This window comes from Acinonyx jubatus, chromosome E1 (assembly GCF_027475565.1).
Source record: "Acinonyx jubatus isolate Ajub_Pintada_27869175 chromosome E1, VMU_Ajub_asm_v1.0, whole genome shotgun sequence".
Classification (NCBI taxonomy): Eukaryota; Metazoa; Chordata; class Mammalia; order Carnivora; family Felidae; genus Acinonyx; species Acinonyx jubatus.
In genome coordinates, this window is record NC_069397.1 from 45,608,427 (window position 1) to 45,626,070 (window position 17,644).

General features: G+C 48.0%; 1 protein-coding gene across 7 annotated transcripts in view; it reads right to left on the reverse strand.

Moving 5' to 3' along the window:
• Positions 1–6,519: 6,519 nt before the first annotated feature.
• Positions 6,520–17,644, reverse strand: part of PECAM1 (platelet and endothelial cell adhesion molecule 1) — a 74,758-nt gene continuing 63,633 nt past the window's right edge. For all 7 annotated transcript variants that reach the window (XM_053212707.1, XM_053212706.1, XM_027047901.2 and 4 more), the window contains 2 exons: positions 13,414–13,436; positions 6,520–7,584 (listed from right to left, as the gene is read on the reverse strand). In XM_053212707.1, coding sequence (XP_053068682.1) covers positions 7,555–7,584; positions 13,414–13,436 — 53 coding nt within the window. In that variant the 3' untranslated portion in view covers positions 6,520–7,554. The remainder of the gene's footprint in view (positions 7,585–13,413; positions 13,437–17,644) is intronic.

Consider the following 17,644-nt stretch of genomic DNA (forward strand, 5'->3'; position numbering starts at 1 on the left):
GAGGCAGAGAGAGAAGGAGACACAGAACTCGAAGTGGGCTCCAGGCTCCACACTGTCAGCACAAAGCCCAACGTGGGGCTCGAACTCACAAACTGTGAGATCGTGACCTGAGCCAAAGTCAGACGCTCAACCAACTGAGCCACTCGGGCGCCCCTACAAATATTTTAATATACTACTTAATACATTTCCCAAGGCATTTTTCTGTCTGATGCTTTTTAAAATAGAAGTCACTGTGACCACGTCTTTAATTGAGCCCCCACCACACTGTCCCTCTGCCCATAACAGACGAATCACACACATAGAATGTCCTTTCTCCACTTGGCGCTGGTTCTGCCATGTTAACAGTCCTTGGCTGTGAGAGGGCCCAGAGCTTCAACACAGTTGTCAAGTGGCCTTAGTCACCAACTGGTGCTAGGTTTTGCACTGATCCAAACCTGGTCTTTTGCCTGAATGACCTGGATCCCTCTGCTTCAATTACATGGATCAGTTGCTTCCATCTTGAAAGAGACCTGGTTGGGTTTGCCATGAGCCTGCTGTGTGCAAGGCATCGTGGTAAGGGCGGCTGTCTTGGAGGGCTGAGTAGGACTACAACAAGCTCCTGGCCCATGCTGGCTATTTGTGGGCTCCTGTTTCCTCGGGGCATCTGCTTATCTTGGCATCTTCCACACAGCCGTGGAACAAAGCCTCACATAAGCCAGATGCTCAGTGTTTGTTGAAAAAAATCAGATGAGCAAAAGTGACACGTGGACTGTTTGGAGACATGCTGTCTTGATTTTCACTCTTTGACTTAAATATCACCTATCCGTATGCCAACACCTTCCTGCAAAACAGAGAGAAGCACCTGTGTTGGTCTTGGCACACCATCTCCTCAGGGGCAGGGTTGGGGCATCCTTGTTCTCTAGCGTGCAGTGCACGTGCGTGTGTGCATACGGATGGGCACACGCACACGTGTGCGTTCACGCACGTGCATACCTACCAAGGGCTGGACAGACACATCACCTCAGGACAGACACGGAACGTCTGACAAACTCAGAGATGAATATAGCAGACCGATAGTTCCCAACCTGTTCAAGTACAAGGATTCTTCTTGAATGTAAAATAGTTTGCAGGGCACCTGGATGGCTCAGTCAGTTGAGCATCACTCTTGATTTCAGCTCAGGTCATGATCCCAGGGTTGTGGGATCGAGCCCTGTGTAGGTCTCCATGCTCAGCCTAAAACTAAAAAAATAAATGAATAAATAAATAAAAGAGTTTGCAAAGATTCCCACATGAGTTTAATTGACCTTTTTAGCATTATTAGGTTGATAAAAATACATCCCTATGCATTTGAGGACCTTTTGTAATGATTCCAAAGCTCTCCAGGTCTGGGGAATCCACTTCATGAGTAGACATTAACACTAAAAAGGGATAACTACTGTGAACATTTGACATTTTGACATCTTTCCCCCTAAGAAGCATGACTAAAAAGCATGACTTCTCCGAGCAAAGTATCACAAGCACCAGAGACCCTGTCTGTCTGGTTGTCTGATGCATCTTTTTCCTTTTCCTAGGACCCAGTCCCGGGATCCTTCAAAGTCCCAACCGTGGGAGGTTTACTTGTGCTGCACATTCTGGCCCGAATAACCCAAGCCCTGAGCAGGAGAGTGTTAGTTGTACCAGAAACTAATGGAATAGTTTCTGGCACTAAACCAGACCCTCCTGTGCCAAGAGGTTCCAGGAAAACTAGCACATCCCAGGATCGGGAGGAAGTAAGGCAGCAACTGGGGACTTTTTCCTAATAAATCTAATAAACGCTTGGAAAAATAATCCACCAATGGTCAAATATAGACAGAAACGAAAAACAACTTTGCAGGTTTTTGGAGGCATTTTTTTTTCCTGAAAAGAGAGCAAAATGGAAAATATTCCATGCATTGGTTCTCAAAATAAATGAGAATGAGAAATATATAAAAAGTTAAAAATGGAAATTCAACTACTGGCTATTTACCCAAAGAAAACAAAAACACTAATTGAAAAGATATATGTCCTGCTATGTTTATTGCAGCATTATTTACAATAGCCAAGATATGGAAGCAGTCCAGTGTCCATCAATAGGTGGATAGATAAAGAAGATGTGGTGAGTATATACAGTGAAATATTACTCAGCCATAAAAAATGGCATCTTGCCATTTGTGACGACATAGCTGGACCTAGGGGGTATTATGCTAAGTGAAATAAGTCAGACAACAACAAATACCACACAGTTTCATTTATATGTGGAATCCAAAAAACAAAACAAAGCAGAAAGACCCATAACTACAGAGAACAAACTGATGGTTTCCAGAAGGAGGGAGAGCTAGGCAAAATGGGTGAAGGGGAGTGGGAGATACAGACTTCCAGTCATGGAATGAATAAGTCACAGGGATGAAAGGTACAGCAGGGGGAATATAGTCAATGGTATTGTAATAGCGGTGCATGGTGACAGATGGTAGCTACCCTTGTGCTGAATACAACATAATATACAGAATTGTTGAAACTAATGTAATACTGTGTCAACTATACTTCAGTTTTTTTTTTTTAAGGAAAACTTTCACAGTGAAATAAAGGAATAAGAAAGAGAAAAAAAGAAGTATATAAACTTCAATTCTGTATTATGGTCAGGTAATTGTGGATGAGGGAGACAGGAAAAAGATGAAATGGAGGGGGAAAAGGAAAAGAAGCAGGAGAAGGATGGGAGATGAGAGCAAGGACATGAAGAAGGTTAGAGACGGAAGCACAGTGATGATCCCAGAGGCAGAGACACCAAACACACGAAAGCAAAGCACAGTGAGCAAACATCAAACTGCGATGGCTCAAAAGACTAGGTTATGTGCAGATAAATCACTGGTGCTGTACCTTTCTATTTATAGGAGCATCTTGGAAACATGGAAAATCAGAGCTGCAAGGAGTTGAACTCATCTTGTCACGTTCCTTCTACATTGGGTTGAATAGTGTCCCCCCCCCCACCCCCTGCCAAAATTCATGTCTACCTGGAGCCTCAGAACGTGAGTTTCTTTGGAAATAGGGTCTCTGCAGATGTAAGTAGTAAAGGTGGGGTTATCCTAGATTAGGGTGGGCTCTAACTCCAATGACTGCTTTCCTTAGAGAAGTCCATGTGAAGACACAGACACAGATATGTATGGAGAAATGCCTTGTATGACAGAGGCCAGGATTAGTGATGTAGCTGCAAGCCAAGGGATGCTGTGGCTTACCAACAACCACCAAAAGCTAGAAGAGGCAAGGAAGGGGTCTTCCCTAGAGCCTTTGAAGGGATTACGGCCCTGTGGACAACTTGATTGGGGACTTCTGGCCTCTAGAGCAGTGGGAGAATAAAGTTCTGTTGTTCTAAGTCAGAGTTGGTGATAATTTGCCATGGTAGCCCTAGAAAATGAATGCAACTTCTTGTAGAAGAACTCTAAGATGTGTGACAGCCCAAGGTCACAGAATCAACTGGTAGCTAATCCCCTGTTGCAACTTGGCTTTTCCTTCATGCTCTGCAAACATGGAAATCATTTTTCTCTTCTCCTCTCCAAGTTCATGTTGAAACTTTTATCAGTGCATGTTGGCTTTTATCAGTTTGAATTGTGAAATCCGTATGAAGGTTTTAGAAATACTTTGGACTATGAAAGTTTTAAATTAATTTACCACCTATTCCTTTGCTGTACCAAAAATAACCTAATAGCTCATTACTTTTGGGAGATGAGGGCTGTCTCTTTTTAACACTGAGATCACCGTTTATTTATTTTGAGCCATTTTCTGAAGGCAAGCCAAGTTCCTCTAGGGATATTGGACTTAAAACAATCCACAAAGTAGACTCTTTGAGAAGAAAATGGGCTAACCACTCTTTTGGAGTTCTTAACAGACATCAAATCACACGGAGCACACTTGAGTTGTTAATTATTTTGTAGTTCTTAACCTTGTTTTGGACCATGTCTCTGGGAAACTGATAAAAACCATGACCGTCTTCCAGAAAATGGCATGTTCTCACAACTTCCTGTCCCTACTCTCACGGTGTTCACAGACACTGTCCCTTACCACCATCCCCACTCTGTGGACCCCCGCTGTGGAGGCTGTCCTCAAGTGGCTGGGCCTCCATTTCCCCCCAGTTCTCCTTTTCACTGGAGCCATGTGGTGGTGAGCAAAGGCAGAACCTGATCCTGCAGCAGAGAATTTCTCTCCAACATATTAATAACACACACGGGGAGTCTTAAAAACAACCGTGCTCAGGAGCTGAGTGCTGGCTGAGCAACTTTCAGGAAGCTTCTCCTGAAGACTCTCAAAGATTGAGTCAGGCCAGTGGGGTTCCTGGCAGAAATTTCAAGGGACAATGGTGGCTTTTTGAAGAGGACTAATTGATCCCTGGGCTGGAAAGGACCCAGGGCTGACAGGCTGTTTTCCTGCTATGTTGAAGGCACTGTCCTCTCCTTTGCCTCAAGGTCTTAGCACACACACTCTGCCCCCTTGGTCAGCCATGCTCACCCCACCCTTTCCACCTGGTATTCTCCCTACCCTCAGGTCTTTGGTTAGACACAACTTCCCCTTGGACACTTTCTCTGATTCCCTAATGTCAGTGTTCGAGGAGCCCTTTCCCTGTGCCCCCATTGGCCTTGACTTTCTCCACTGCAGTCCTTGTCCTGCCTGCTATAATGGGCACTCTACTCATCTATAGCTCTACTGGATTGTGTGTTCCAGGAGGAGTAGAGGCCAAGTGATTCTTATAAGCTGGCCTATTCCCAACAGTGTCAGGAAAATAGAGCGTGATGGAATCAAAATAAATAAATAACCGGTTGGTTCAACGCAGGCATTGTTGGCATTTTGGACGTGATAATTCTTTGTTATGGTGGACTGTCCTGTGCATTGTAGGACATTTAGCAGCGTCCCTGGCTTCTACCCATCAGATCCCAGTAGCGCCCCATCCAGTGGTGACAACTAAAAATGTCTCCAGACACTCTCCAGTGACTCTGGGAGGCAAAATCACCCTGATAGAAAACCACCGCTTTAATGGATGAATGCTGACCTTGGAGTCACTTTGCCAATCTTGCATCTATGTCAGGGAGTGAAAATTCAGGTAATCAATTAATGCTGATGGAGTGGGTGGCTCCTGAAATGGGTGGCTGACCTCTTGTGGATCTTCAAAAGAGCCCCACCCCCCCACCAAAATCTATTACATGTTTGCAAAAGAGTGGTTAAGTCCTTTAATGACCTATGACGATGTAAGGACACGAGAGGGAGCTCTAACAAGTTCCAACACAGAGGAAAACCAGCCACTCCCAGAAAGGGTGACTGAAGCTCTTCCATAGTGATGAGCTCTGGAGGGTTAGACGCTTGGTTATGCCCTAGAGTTAGGACAGCCAAACCAGAGTCTTGGGTTTTTATTTTCTGAATCTACTACGAAAGATCCCTGTGTGTGTGGCTCCCCCCTCCCCTGCACCCGCCCCAGAAATATAGACAAGAGGGGGAAAACAAAAATCCATTTGTCTTCCATAAATAAGTCATAAGCATCAGGAACAGGGTCTTCCCAGCTTCCAGGGCAATGGCCCTTCTCTGGTGACAGCAGGGACTGAGGAGTTGACACGGAGGCTCTGGGCTGTCCCCAGATCATCAACACATCAACCTTCAGGCTTGAAGTTCAATACAGACCATCACATTCTGGGGCTCCACCCTGAGTCCATGCCTGGCTCTGGAACCTGGGGAAATTATATAACATTTTCGTGCTACAACTTTGTGTGTGTACGCACACGGATTCATACCTTTTATCATATTTTCAAAGGAGTCTAAACCCTCCAGATACTAAGAACCCCTGGTCCAAGCTCCTCATTGTAGAAGTGAAGAACCTGAAGCTCAGAGGTTAAGAGGCTCCTTCAAGTTCCTACAGCTGCAATGTGGCAGAACTAGGACATACACTCCTATCTCCCTCTGCCTTCAGGCCCAGTGGGGCGCTGTTCTGATGGGGACCTGGGCTGTAGGGCAGTGAGGTCTGGTCTGAGGCCACTGAGGATGGCTTAGAGGGATAGGAGGGGGTGTTTCGCCAGTAGGGTTACCAGATAAAATGAGATGTCTAGTTACATTTGACTCTCAGATAAATGAATACTTTTACATTGTGTAAGTATAAGCCGAATGTTACACAGGACATACTTACACCCGAAGCAGATTCATTGTTTATCTGAAATTCAAATTTAACTGAGCACCCTGGGTGTTTCGGTGTTTTTTGTTGGTGTTATTTGCTCAACCTGGCAACCCTATCTGCCAGGGACAGCCTGGCAGTCTTTGGCTGGGAAGCAAACGCTGAATCGCAGCCAATGGATATTAATGACTCAGTGTTTGACGCTCAGACTACCTCTAGCCCTGCCTTCAATAAAGGTCACGGAGGCCCTTGGCCTGTGTGAGACAACCTGATAAGACCTGCTTGGTTCTTTGTGACTTCAGAAGGCCCGAGGCGTCCTCAAGCACTACAGATATTCTATGTGTATGTGTCCTCTTAGAAGATGACATTTCACAGGTCTGTGAAGAGTAAAGATCAAATTTATTTAATGCAATACCCTGCAGCTGTGTCACTGAGGTGGACGGGACGTGGGGGGAAAATGATCTCAGCTAGGTGTGCTCACTAGTGAAATTCCCCCGCAAAATGGCCGCGGCTACTCGTCCACCCCCTCAAGACACCCTCAGAAATATCGTAAGACCTCAGGGGACCATTTCTTTAGCAAGGAATAAATTAAAAAAAAATTAGTAAGAAAAATACACATTTCATTTTTCTATTAAAAACAATATTTGCTGTAGGCAAACATCTTTCCATCTTGCAGCCTGCAGCATGGTAAAGGAAAAGAAAGAAAGGGTATAGAAAAACAGCATAAGAACATCTGTGCTCTGTCCGACTTCATTTTCTCTTCTGTGCATTGCCCGGAATGAACCTGATCTTCAGGTTGGCATCTCAAAGGGGTCGCTCCCAAGCAGCTTTGTTGTGACATTTGTGGCAGGCGAGGTCATGGAGGGAACAGGGGGCACCGTCTGGTCAGTGCTGTTCACTTCCGAGGAACAAGGACCACCCAGAACCACAGGCCTTTGAAGGACCAAAGGCAAAGAGAGAGAGAGAGAGAGAGAGAGAGAGAGAAAATAGCCCCTCAGCCCAGCCATTCGCTAGAAGCGATTGGCTACAAAACAAAAAAATGGTTTCTGTGTGTGAAGATACTTGGACAAGTTCTTGATCTCCGTGCAAGACAAAAATATTCAAGTTTCAAAATATCCCAATGGCCGTTTAACCCTGAACCTCCTTCTGCGGCTCCCCACTCCTGAGGATGCCCCAGCTTGGTGAGAGGGGGGCGCTGTGGGGGGACTTAACCAGCCCCTCCGTATCTCTTTATACCCCCCATAAATGTAGGCAGATGGATTTCAGAACTGGTGACTTGGCCTGAGGAATTGCTCTGTTCAGTGGGAGCAGGGCAGTTTCATAAATAAATGCACAGAGCTCTTGGAATACAGGAATGATCTCCTCTTCTTGGAACATGGGTGTCCTTCCAAGGAGGAACATCTGTCCTCGCAGCCCTAAGTTCCATCAAGGGAGCCTTCCGTTCTCTGCAGAGACAAGAGAAGACAAGCTATGGTCACACCCTTCAGGGCTCAAGACTGGCCTGGAGGAGGGGTAAGCAATATTGCAGCAAGCGCTTCACAAAGGCTCTCTGACAGCGCCGTCTTCCGCTGGTACCTCCACCCTGTGGGGTCAGCTCCTGCCCACATTCACTTCTCCCTTCTCTCCACACCAGCTCCGCCCAGGGCTGTGGCCTCCACTGCCTGTAGACGTGCGCTGCACATCAGGCTATCAGCCAACTTTGTCAAGCACCCACTGTACACCCAGCATTCTGCCCCGTGGGTGCCACACTTACCTACAGAGCAAGACTAGTAGAGTTAAGAGAGACCTGGCTTCTTGCTCCAGCTCTGCTTCTAACACAAGCTGAGGCTTCTCTAGGTCTGTTTTCTTTTCTTTTTTTTTTTCAACTTTTTTTGTTTTTAATGTTTATTTATTTTTGAGAGAGACAGAGACAGACTGCGAGTGGGTTAGGGGCAGAGAGAGAGGGAGACACAGAACCCGAAGCAGGCTCCAGGCTCCAAACTGTCAGCACAGTGCCTGACGTGGGGCTCGAACTCACAAACTGGGAGATCATGACCTGAGTGGAAGTAGGTTGCTCAACCAACTGAGCCACCCGGGCACCCCCGTTTTCTTTTAAAAATTTTTTTTAATTAATGTTTTTTATTTATTTTTGAGAGAGAGAGAGAGAGAGAGAGAGAGAGAGAGAGAATGGGAAGCAGGCTCCAGGCTCCGAGCTGACAGCCTAGAGCCCGATACAGGGCTCGAACTCACGAACCGTGAGATCATGACCTGAGCTGAAGTTGATGCTCAGCCGACTGAGCCACCCAGGCACCACCCCCCTGCCCAGCCCATTTTCTTTTTTAATCGCAAAATCAAAGAGTTTTAACATGGATAAACACTGAGGATGCTTATCGTCATAAAGATGAAGAAGTGGAAGAAGCCAGACGCAGGAGGAAAAAATATTGTGTGATTCCACTTACACGAGGTACCCAGAGTAGTCAAACTGATGGAGCTAGAAAGGAGAACTGTGATTTCCAGGAGCTGCGGGGAAGGGGGAAATGAGTGTGCAATGGGTAGACTTTTGGGTTGGAATGATGACAAAGTTCTGTGGGTGGATGGTGCTGATGGTTGCACATGATGTGAATGTACTTAAGGTCACTGAGCGGTACACTTAACAATGGCTAAAATGGTACCTTCTGTTGTGTCTGTTTTGCCCCCTCCCCAAGAAAAAAAGTAAAAAACAAAACAAAAACAAAAGCCAGATTCTGCACGCCATCCTGCAGTGTTCTCTAACTGCTTTGTGTGATATTGTTGACACCTCCGTATCCACCAGTAACGGGACCCCCATCTGACCCGAGTACTGTCATCTATACCGAGGACGCAAGAACCCGCCAGGAATTTTATATCCTATCCGTTACTGACAAACAGTGCTAGCACGTGGGAAAGGTCCTAACAAACTGCAGGAGTTCAGAGGTGGCGAGACGCCCTCGCTGTACCACGAGGGAATCACAGAAGGCTTCGTGGAGCCAGCCTCCAAGGTGAGGCAGGTTTGGACGAATGGCTGCAGCATGGGGGCAAGAGTGGGGCAGATGGAAATGCTGGAGCAAAGGCACCCTGGGCCCCAAGAGGCAGACAGCAAATGAGTCCGTGACCCGACCCTCTGTGAGTGCAGGTGGACCTCGTGGGCACACAAGTGGGGGCACTTGTGGGGATCAGCCAGCGTCTTGGGAGCCCCATGGCCAGGCTGGTTGGCTCTCTGACGGTGGGGGCTGAGGTCCCTGTTTTGTTCTGGTCCCTGCGCATCTGAGGAGCCTCTGAGAACAGGATGCGGGTCCCAAGGGCTCCAGCTGGCAGGCCACGGCTCTGCCTCTGCCTTTGCCAGGAGAGACCCTGGCAAGCGGGCCAAGGGAGCTGTGTTGGCCCCAAGGGGCTGGAGGCCCGCCAGCGCTGGCAGCTACCTTCATTTCTTCCGCTTTGCCCAGAGGGGTGACCCTGGTGTCCAGGCTTCCTGCAGGCCCCAGACCAAGTCCCTCCCTAAACGCCTCCGCTCTCCTCCGCCAGGCGAGGCAAGCACTCAGTAGCTGCAGCAGGACTGGCCCCGCGGATGGGAAGGGCTGGGTCACAGTCAACCGGACCTTGAAGTAATGGTTAACATACTCACATCCAAGACCTGTCCTTCCTTGTACCTAAATCAGAGGCCAGCTGTCAGCCACCCAAGAACAGCCATGAAATCGCCCCACTTCGGGCCAGAACATGGTATAGATGCTCTCAAAGGCCATTTTACTTCTAACACCCCTGGGTTTTCTACTTCCTGATTCTAAAACGTACCCCTTATGGGGGGGGGGGGGCGCCTTGGTCTTTCAGTTAGTTAAGCTCTTGGTTTCAGCTCAGGTCATGATCCCACAGTTTGTGGGTTCAAGCCCAGGACTGAGATCCCTGCTCGGGATTCTCTCTCTCTCTCTCTCCTTCTCGCTCTCTGCCCCTCCCCACTCACTCCCTCTCTCAAAAAATAGATAAACTTGGGGCGCCTGGGTGGCTCAGTTGGTTAAGCATCCGACTTCGGCTCAGGTCATGATCTCGCGGTCCGTGGGTTCGAGCCCCACGTCGGGCTCTGTGCTGACAGCTCAGAGCCTGGAGCCTGTTTCAGATTCTGTGTCTCCCTCTTTCTCTGACCCTCCCCTGTTCATGCTCTCTCTCTGTCTCAAAAATAAATAAATGTTAAAAAAAATTAAAAAAAAATAGATAAAATAAAAATAGAATGTGCCCCTTATGAGCACTTCCAATAAACCAAGTCTGTGATAGGTGCTCATTTAATCCTTGCAACAACCAGGTGGGGTGGGGGTGGTTATTATCTCCAATTCCAGATGAGGAAACGAAGGCCCTGAGACATCTGCCCAGCGTGACTCAGCTGGTAAACAGCGAATCATGGAAAGGTTAAGTTTTAAGGTGGGTCTCTGATTCCCAAGTCAAAGCCTGGCTTTGGGTGAATCCTATGAAGAGGCATTTCAGGGCCAAAATGAAGTAAGTCTCCCATTCGTGCCTCATACTGCCAGAGTGATGAAAAGAACTTTAAACAGACCATCAAGTAGCATTTATGTGGTACATTGCAAAATACTTTGTACACGTGTTCATTTTAACTTTAAGAAACTTCTAGTAGGGAGCTATTACTGTGTTTGGGGTTCTCACCGTCTCTGTTTCACGAATTGGAAAGCTTAGTTGGAGGAGGGCAGGATCACCCAAAAGATGGCCAGAGAGCTGAAGCTCAGACTCCAGTTCCCACTGCTGGCTCCCAGGAGGGAAGGGGGTGAGCTGTAACTGGGAACTGCCTCTTTTTCCGTAAGAAGACAAGGCTGTCTCCAAGATCCCGAGACCCACGAAGGTCCAGATTCACCCCTTTCTTTTAAGTACAAGGTGTTCTCTTTCACATTATCTGTCTGCCTGGGCCACAAACACAATTTATAAACAAGGCAAAAATGGCAGAGGAAAAATGAAGTCAGAATGTGCCATTGAAGCAAGTCAAACAATACTAAATTAGTATTTGGCTAAGCAGCTATCTCATTGTTAAGATATTTCCTCCAATGTGTTTTCAGAAGCAACGGCCATTAAACTACTGGGAATGATCGCCAGGTTTGATTTCAGGAAGGAAATCCCCTCCCATTTCCCTGCTGGGCAATTTGATTAATTTTCTCCTGACCCTCACCAGCTGATTATTAGGAAAACTATACCTCCTTCTTTTCTAAACAAATTGTATTCGCTTAAAGCGTCAAAATCTCTCTCCCAATGGCTGGGAACCCCTGAGCTCCCGCCAAAAGTCTTTATTATTTGGGAGGGCAGGACCAGCTGGTGGGGGAGCTCTCAGGAGCATCCTGGGAGCAGACTTCTGGATCCACGGGTCAGCTCCTGAGGGAAAAGGAAAGTTCTATCTGTCCTGGAGCTCAGAGCCTTTGTCCAGAGAGACCGTTTGGATTGCAGACAAAGTAAATAAGTCAGTCCTGCAGGTCCAACAGACTTGCCTGGGGAGGACACAGCTATGTTTATTGTAGCGGGAGAGCATCTCTTTTTCTGGGTCCCACGTTGCCTATGGAGCAAAGATCTCACTTTCCACTCCCTCAAGGCCACGATAGCTGAAACAATGATGTCACTTCTTGGAGGGAGTCTTGTGTTGTGGGCTAGCCAAGGAATCTGGGGACCCAGGTGCTAGTCCTGGCTCTGCTATTACCTGGCTGGGACACCCCAGCCAGGCTGTTCTGCCGATTCAGCTGTCAGTTTTTGCACCTATAAATTGGGCTCCGGACCCTTGCCAAGGCAAGTCACTGGTTTCGGGAGTCGGGGTGGGTTTAGGCTAGAAAAAGACCTTCATTTTATCCCTCTTTTCCTTAAATTGATAGCTTTCCTCCATAAGAAGAATGTCAGTGGTTTCCTGCCGTCAAAGGCATAATGAGTTCTCTGTTTTATAAGAATTCAGACTCCAGCAAAACAAAGGAAGCCAGGGGGCCCATTGGAAAGGCTACCAGCAATCTTGCCGAAGGTTCTTTCTTCCCAGACCTTAAAGCAGCGGCTCCTCATTTCTCAAGATACCAGCTGCCCAGTTAACCCCTAAACTACTGGGTAGTTCATCAAAAGGTTGGGAGTGGGAAGATAGGAGGAGACAGATCTTAGCAAAATTTGAACTTGGACCTCCACATTAAAAGAATATATATTTCCATCTGCCAAGTAGCAGCATCCTAAATCCTCAATTTCCTACAGAGTGAAAACCTCAGGGGCGCCTGGGTGGCTCAGTCGGTTAAGCGACCGACCTCGGCTGAGGTCACGATCTCACGGTTTGTGGGCTTGAGCCCCGCATCACGCTCTGTGCTGACAGCTCAGAGCCTGGAGCCTGCTTCCGAGATTCTGTGTCTCCTTCTCTCTGCACCTCCCCTGCTCGTGCTCTCTCTCTCTCTCTGACTCTCAAAAAATAAATAGATGTTAATTTAAAAAAATTAAAAAAAAAAAAAGGGAAACCTCATAATGAGGTGTTTGAGTCCTTTGCATGTAAGCCCTAACTGACCTCTTCCTAGTGCTTCTCCTGGATGTCCTTTCTCTATCACCCTGAGCTGCTTGGACTGTTCCTTCCCTCGTGGCTCTCCTCCTGCTGATCTTTCTACCTGGGCTTGCTGCCGTGGTTGGACCCCTTCCTCACGGCCGACCCCAGTGACCCCTTCTGTGGGGAGGAGACCCTAACCAGAACCGTCTTTCCTCTGCGTTTCCATAGCTTCTGGTGAGCTATCATCACCTTGCTTTCTCATCCGTGTTAACTCATCTGATTCCCTCTGTGGGTCAAGGACCTTGAGTGGCCTCTGCAGCAGAGGACCTGGTGTGTCAGGGTGACTGGCATAGGCTCTCAGAGTTCAAAGTTCAAATGCACTGTTGGATCCTCCCTTCCTCCAAGCATTCCCCCCACCCCACAACAATGTCTGCCTCACTTCCAAAGCCTGAACCTGAACTAGGAGGAAATGTGCACTTCGCTCAAGGGGGGCTATATGTTCTAGATTCCTGATCCTTTGAGGGGGTCTCTCTTCGTATGAGGGCTGAGATGCACGCATGGAAACAGTGGGAGAGTATATTTGAAATCACCAGGCCCAGAAAACCTGGCCAGCCCGATGACCAAACACCCTCCATACAACATCTAGGCTATTGTTGCCCGGGGCTCCTGGTCTCAAACAGACCAGGCCGCTGTAGGAGTGTGATTCGTGGGAATGCAGAACCTGGCTGAGTTTGGAAATAGTTCACTGTTCAATGGACCATTTTTAAAAATTGTTTGTGAAGTGTGTACTTACAGAATATCTGTTTTCCACGAAATCTGCAAAACAAAGCATAACATGGAGGGTGAGCGATTCAGAGAGTACATCAGGCTCCCCCCACCCCCCAACCATCTCAGGAACCCCATGGGTAAAGGCAGGGGGTGGGGGCGGTGCAGAAGGAGACACCAGAGCTTTACTGGGTGCTCAGCTGTATGGCTCCTTTGCCCACAGACAGCTTCCTCTGGGCTCTATACTCCATGTGACAAGCATATTAAAATCCCTGGAAGCTCACTGGACATTTTAAACAGTTTTTTTTTTAAGATTTTATTTTATTTAAAAATTTTTTTTTAATGTTTATTTTTGCGAGAAGAGACAGTGTGAGCTGGTGGGGTGGGGAGGGGCAGGGGTGGGGAGCAGAAAGAGAGACCCAGAATCTGAAGCAGGCTCCAGGCTCTGAGCTGTCAGCACAGAGCCTGACGCGAGGCTCGAACCCATGAGCAGTGAAATCATGACCTGAGCTGAAATAGGACGCTTAACCGACGGAGCCACCCGGGCGCCCAAAGATTTTATTTTATTTTTTAAGTAATCTCTATATCCATTGTGGGGCTGGAACTCATGACTGCAAAAACCCGAGTCGCATGCTCCATGAACTGAGCCACCCAGGTGTCCCGGCAGGTTTTTTTTGTTGTTTCTTTTTTTAATTAGTACTTCAGGTTATTTCAAGAAAAAAACTGAAAACTATGGAGGAGTAGAAAGTAGCCTGATAAGCATGATCTCTTGTTCCATTCTTTAAACCCTGTTGACACTTTTGTCCCCCAGTTTTTTTCTGCTCTCCCGTAGGCTCTTGGTTCTGAGTCATAACATACAACATATGCCATTTTCTAGCCTATCCTTTTTACATAACGTGATCTTATAAACATTTCCTGGTACCTTCTTAAACATACTTGGGAGTGGCCTGTGTAATAATCATTCAATGGGTGTACAATTGTTTACTTATCCAGCTCCTTACTTTAGAAATTTAGGTTCTTTCCAAGTTTTTGCTGTTTTAAATAGTGCTGCCAGGGGAGCCTGGGTGGCTCGGTCAGTTAAGTGTCCGACTCTCGGTTTCGGCTGAAGTCATGCTCTCACGGTTTCTTGAGTTCGAGCTCTGCGTTGACAGCGTGGAGCCTGCTTAGGATTCTCTCTCTCTCTCTCTCTCTCTCTCTCTCTCTCTGTCCCTCCCCTGCTCCTGTTTTCCCTCTCTCAAAATAAATAAACTTAATAAGAAAAAAGATGTAAACAGTGCTGCCACATCCTCTTTGGGAATAAGGCTATTTCCTTATTTCGTAGTAGCTTCTCCATCCCCACAAGTGGGAGCAGGGGAGGAGAAGGTATAAACACTGCCACCACTCTCGGGATAGACAGCCCAAGCGCTGCCTGGAATGACAGGGCCACCTCTTCCCCCTTCCCCCATAGGCCACCCTGTCTTCTTGCTAGGGTACACGCCAGGACCTGCTGGCCCAGCCAGGCTGCAAGGATGAACATGGGCCTGTCAGGTCCTTCCAAATGTCAGGAAGATCGGAGCGAGGTGAAGAAAGGCCAAGGAGAACGGGAGGTGTCGTGTGGGGGGCGAGCCATCCCGCCAGTGTTAGTTAGAGCCGGTTTTCACTACAACAGGTGAGAGAGGGCTGTGGTTTGCCCTTGGAAAGGAGCAGGCCCCCACCCATTGCAGTTTCTAATCGGGCAGTGGCCCACACGGCTGGGGCTGATTCCCCAAACAGTCCATGCAGGACACAGACCTGAAGACAGAGAAACCATGGGGACCTCCTGCTGTCTGGGAAAGGCGCCCAGAGCGTATGTGGGTGTTGGGGGTGGCAGCCAGTCTTGAAGGTGGAAGAGGCAATGGCGGGAGGGCCATAACCTACCGGACCCGAGTCCTCAGGGCTACTAGGTGGATGCACTCCAAGGGGCCTCAGGCTCTGCGAGGCCGCCCAACCTCAAACCCAGTCCCTTCTGAGTCTTGGGCGGTCTTGGGGCCCACCTGTCACAAGGGGAGTCACAACCCTTCTGTTTCTCTCTCTAATTTAAAAATATCCTGTTTCCAAAAGTCCACTTCCCCCTCAAACCCTGTCTTATCACAGCCCTATTGTGCGTCCCCTGGAGAGGGAACGGGGCCAGAAGTTCCTAAGGGGCCCCCTTCTGTCCTGGCTGGGCCAGAGGCAGACGTCAAACAGCCAAATGGATGAATCAGCCGGACCACACGAAGTCGAGCCATTGTGTAAACTTCCACGCATTGAGTGAGGCTCGGGCAAGGCTCCCACCTGCAGCCCAAATCCGACCTGGGAGGACCTGAAGGACCCCGTGCTTCCCACTCCCCCAAAACCCCCGAGGGCTCTGGAATCAGACTTAAGAGGGAAAGAGCCTTAGTCTGTATGTCTATAATAGTCTTAGACTATTACTTAGTCTTAGTAATATGAATATAAAAGACGGAAAATTTCGAATATGCTAGTAACACTCAAGGAAAACCTACGTTTATGCCCACTTGTAGCATATCACTGCAACTTGGAGCAATCACTGCAAAAATAGAATCTGGTGGGTAGTACCTATTTTTTTTTTTCACAGACTACTTTTTTACCCTCTTAGATTCTGAAGTAAAGAAACGCACCCCCCCCCGGGGGTGGGGGGGCAGGGCTGGCAGTGTCCGCCAGGCTGGCTGGCTCAGTGCCACACAGGATGGGTGGGGACCGGCTCTCAAGTGCTCTTTTCTCCCTCCCACAGGGGTTGTGAGAGGCCCTCTGCACTGTGGTTCTTTCTTGATGACAGCTACTCTTAGTATATTAGACTTCTGCCCCTTTAGAAACATTTGGAACACCAAAGAGCGAGCAGAATGTGAAGGCCGAGTGAGCAGATCCTCAGGTGGGAAGATGGCTGGGTCCAACCCCAAAAGGCATAACTTCGTGTCTGGAGCAGGACCCGGCATCTCTTCCAGGGCCTGGCATTGTCAAGTGGGATGTGCCCAGGACACCTGTGGAGGTGGGCACAGGGCATCTAGAGAGGAAAACCAATTCTCCTGTTGGAGGGCTCACAAGGAGGTGAATTACGAGAAACCAAGGTTTCTTAACACTGACATTTGGGGCTGGATCATTCTTCTTCTTCTTCTTTTTTTTTTTTTAGAGTTTACATACTGTTTTTTAGCAATATCTACACCCAGCGTGGGCCTTCAACTCATGACCCTGAGACCAAGAGTTGGATGCTCTCTCAGGGCGCCTGGGTGGCTCCATCGGTTAAGCGTCCGACTTTGGCTCAGGGCATGATCTCATGCTTCGGGAGTTGGAGCCCCACGTCGGGCTCTGTGCTGACAGCTTGGAGTCTGGAGTCTGTTTCAGATTCTGTGTCTCCCTCTCTCCCTCCCCCTCCCCCGCCCTCTCTCATAAAAGGAATAAATGTTAAAAAATTAAAAAAAAAAAAAAAAAAAAGAGTTGCATCCTCTCCCAACTGAGCCCACCAGGCACCTCTGGACTGGATCATTCTTTCTTGTGGGGACTGTCCCATACATTGTAAGATGTTAAGTAGCATTCCTGGCCTCCACACATTAGATGCTATAGCACCCCTTTTCCTCCCCCCCAGTTATGACAACCAAAGATGTCTCCTGCCTTGTGAACCAGTGCTCCAGGCCGAAGACTCCTAGACCTGAGTTCTTTCATAGTGAAAGAGCTTGACTGCATTGCTGATTGTAGTAAACCACTTCACTCTTCTGTTAAAATCCAGCGTAAATAGACATTAGTGGTTTTGCTTTTGGATGACCTGCGGGCCATTTTACAAAGTACTTTTAGAATAAGCCGGAGCACTATAAAAGGTGAAGTCCCGAATCAGAGTGAAGATACAAACTTTCCTGATGAGCCAGAAATTGCGGTTCCTACAAGGCTCAGCCAGGCTGAGTGAAGTTGTTGAGAAAGCCATAGACAGCCTGTAATTGCTCTCTTTTTGTTCTTGTCACCAGAAAAGCAAGGGGAGGAGAAGAAAATCAAACCTTTCCCTAGATTAGTCAGAGAAGGAGGAAGTTGACGACAGGTAAAAAGAGAGGTTTGGGGGGCGCGTGCTTGCGGGTGGGGTTGGGGGCTTTTGATGTCAGGTTGCCCCACAACCGAGAGTGTCTAAGCTATGAGCAAGCCCTGAAGGACACCACCATCTAAATCAAGAGAACTCAGGCGAGTAACAGCATCCTGTATGAAGTCCAAGGTTACAGGGGATGGGAGGAAATTGGTTCCAGTTAAGTGTTAAAGAGAGA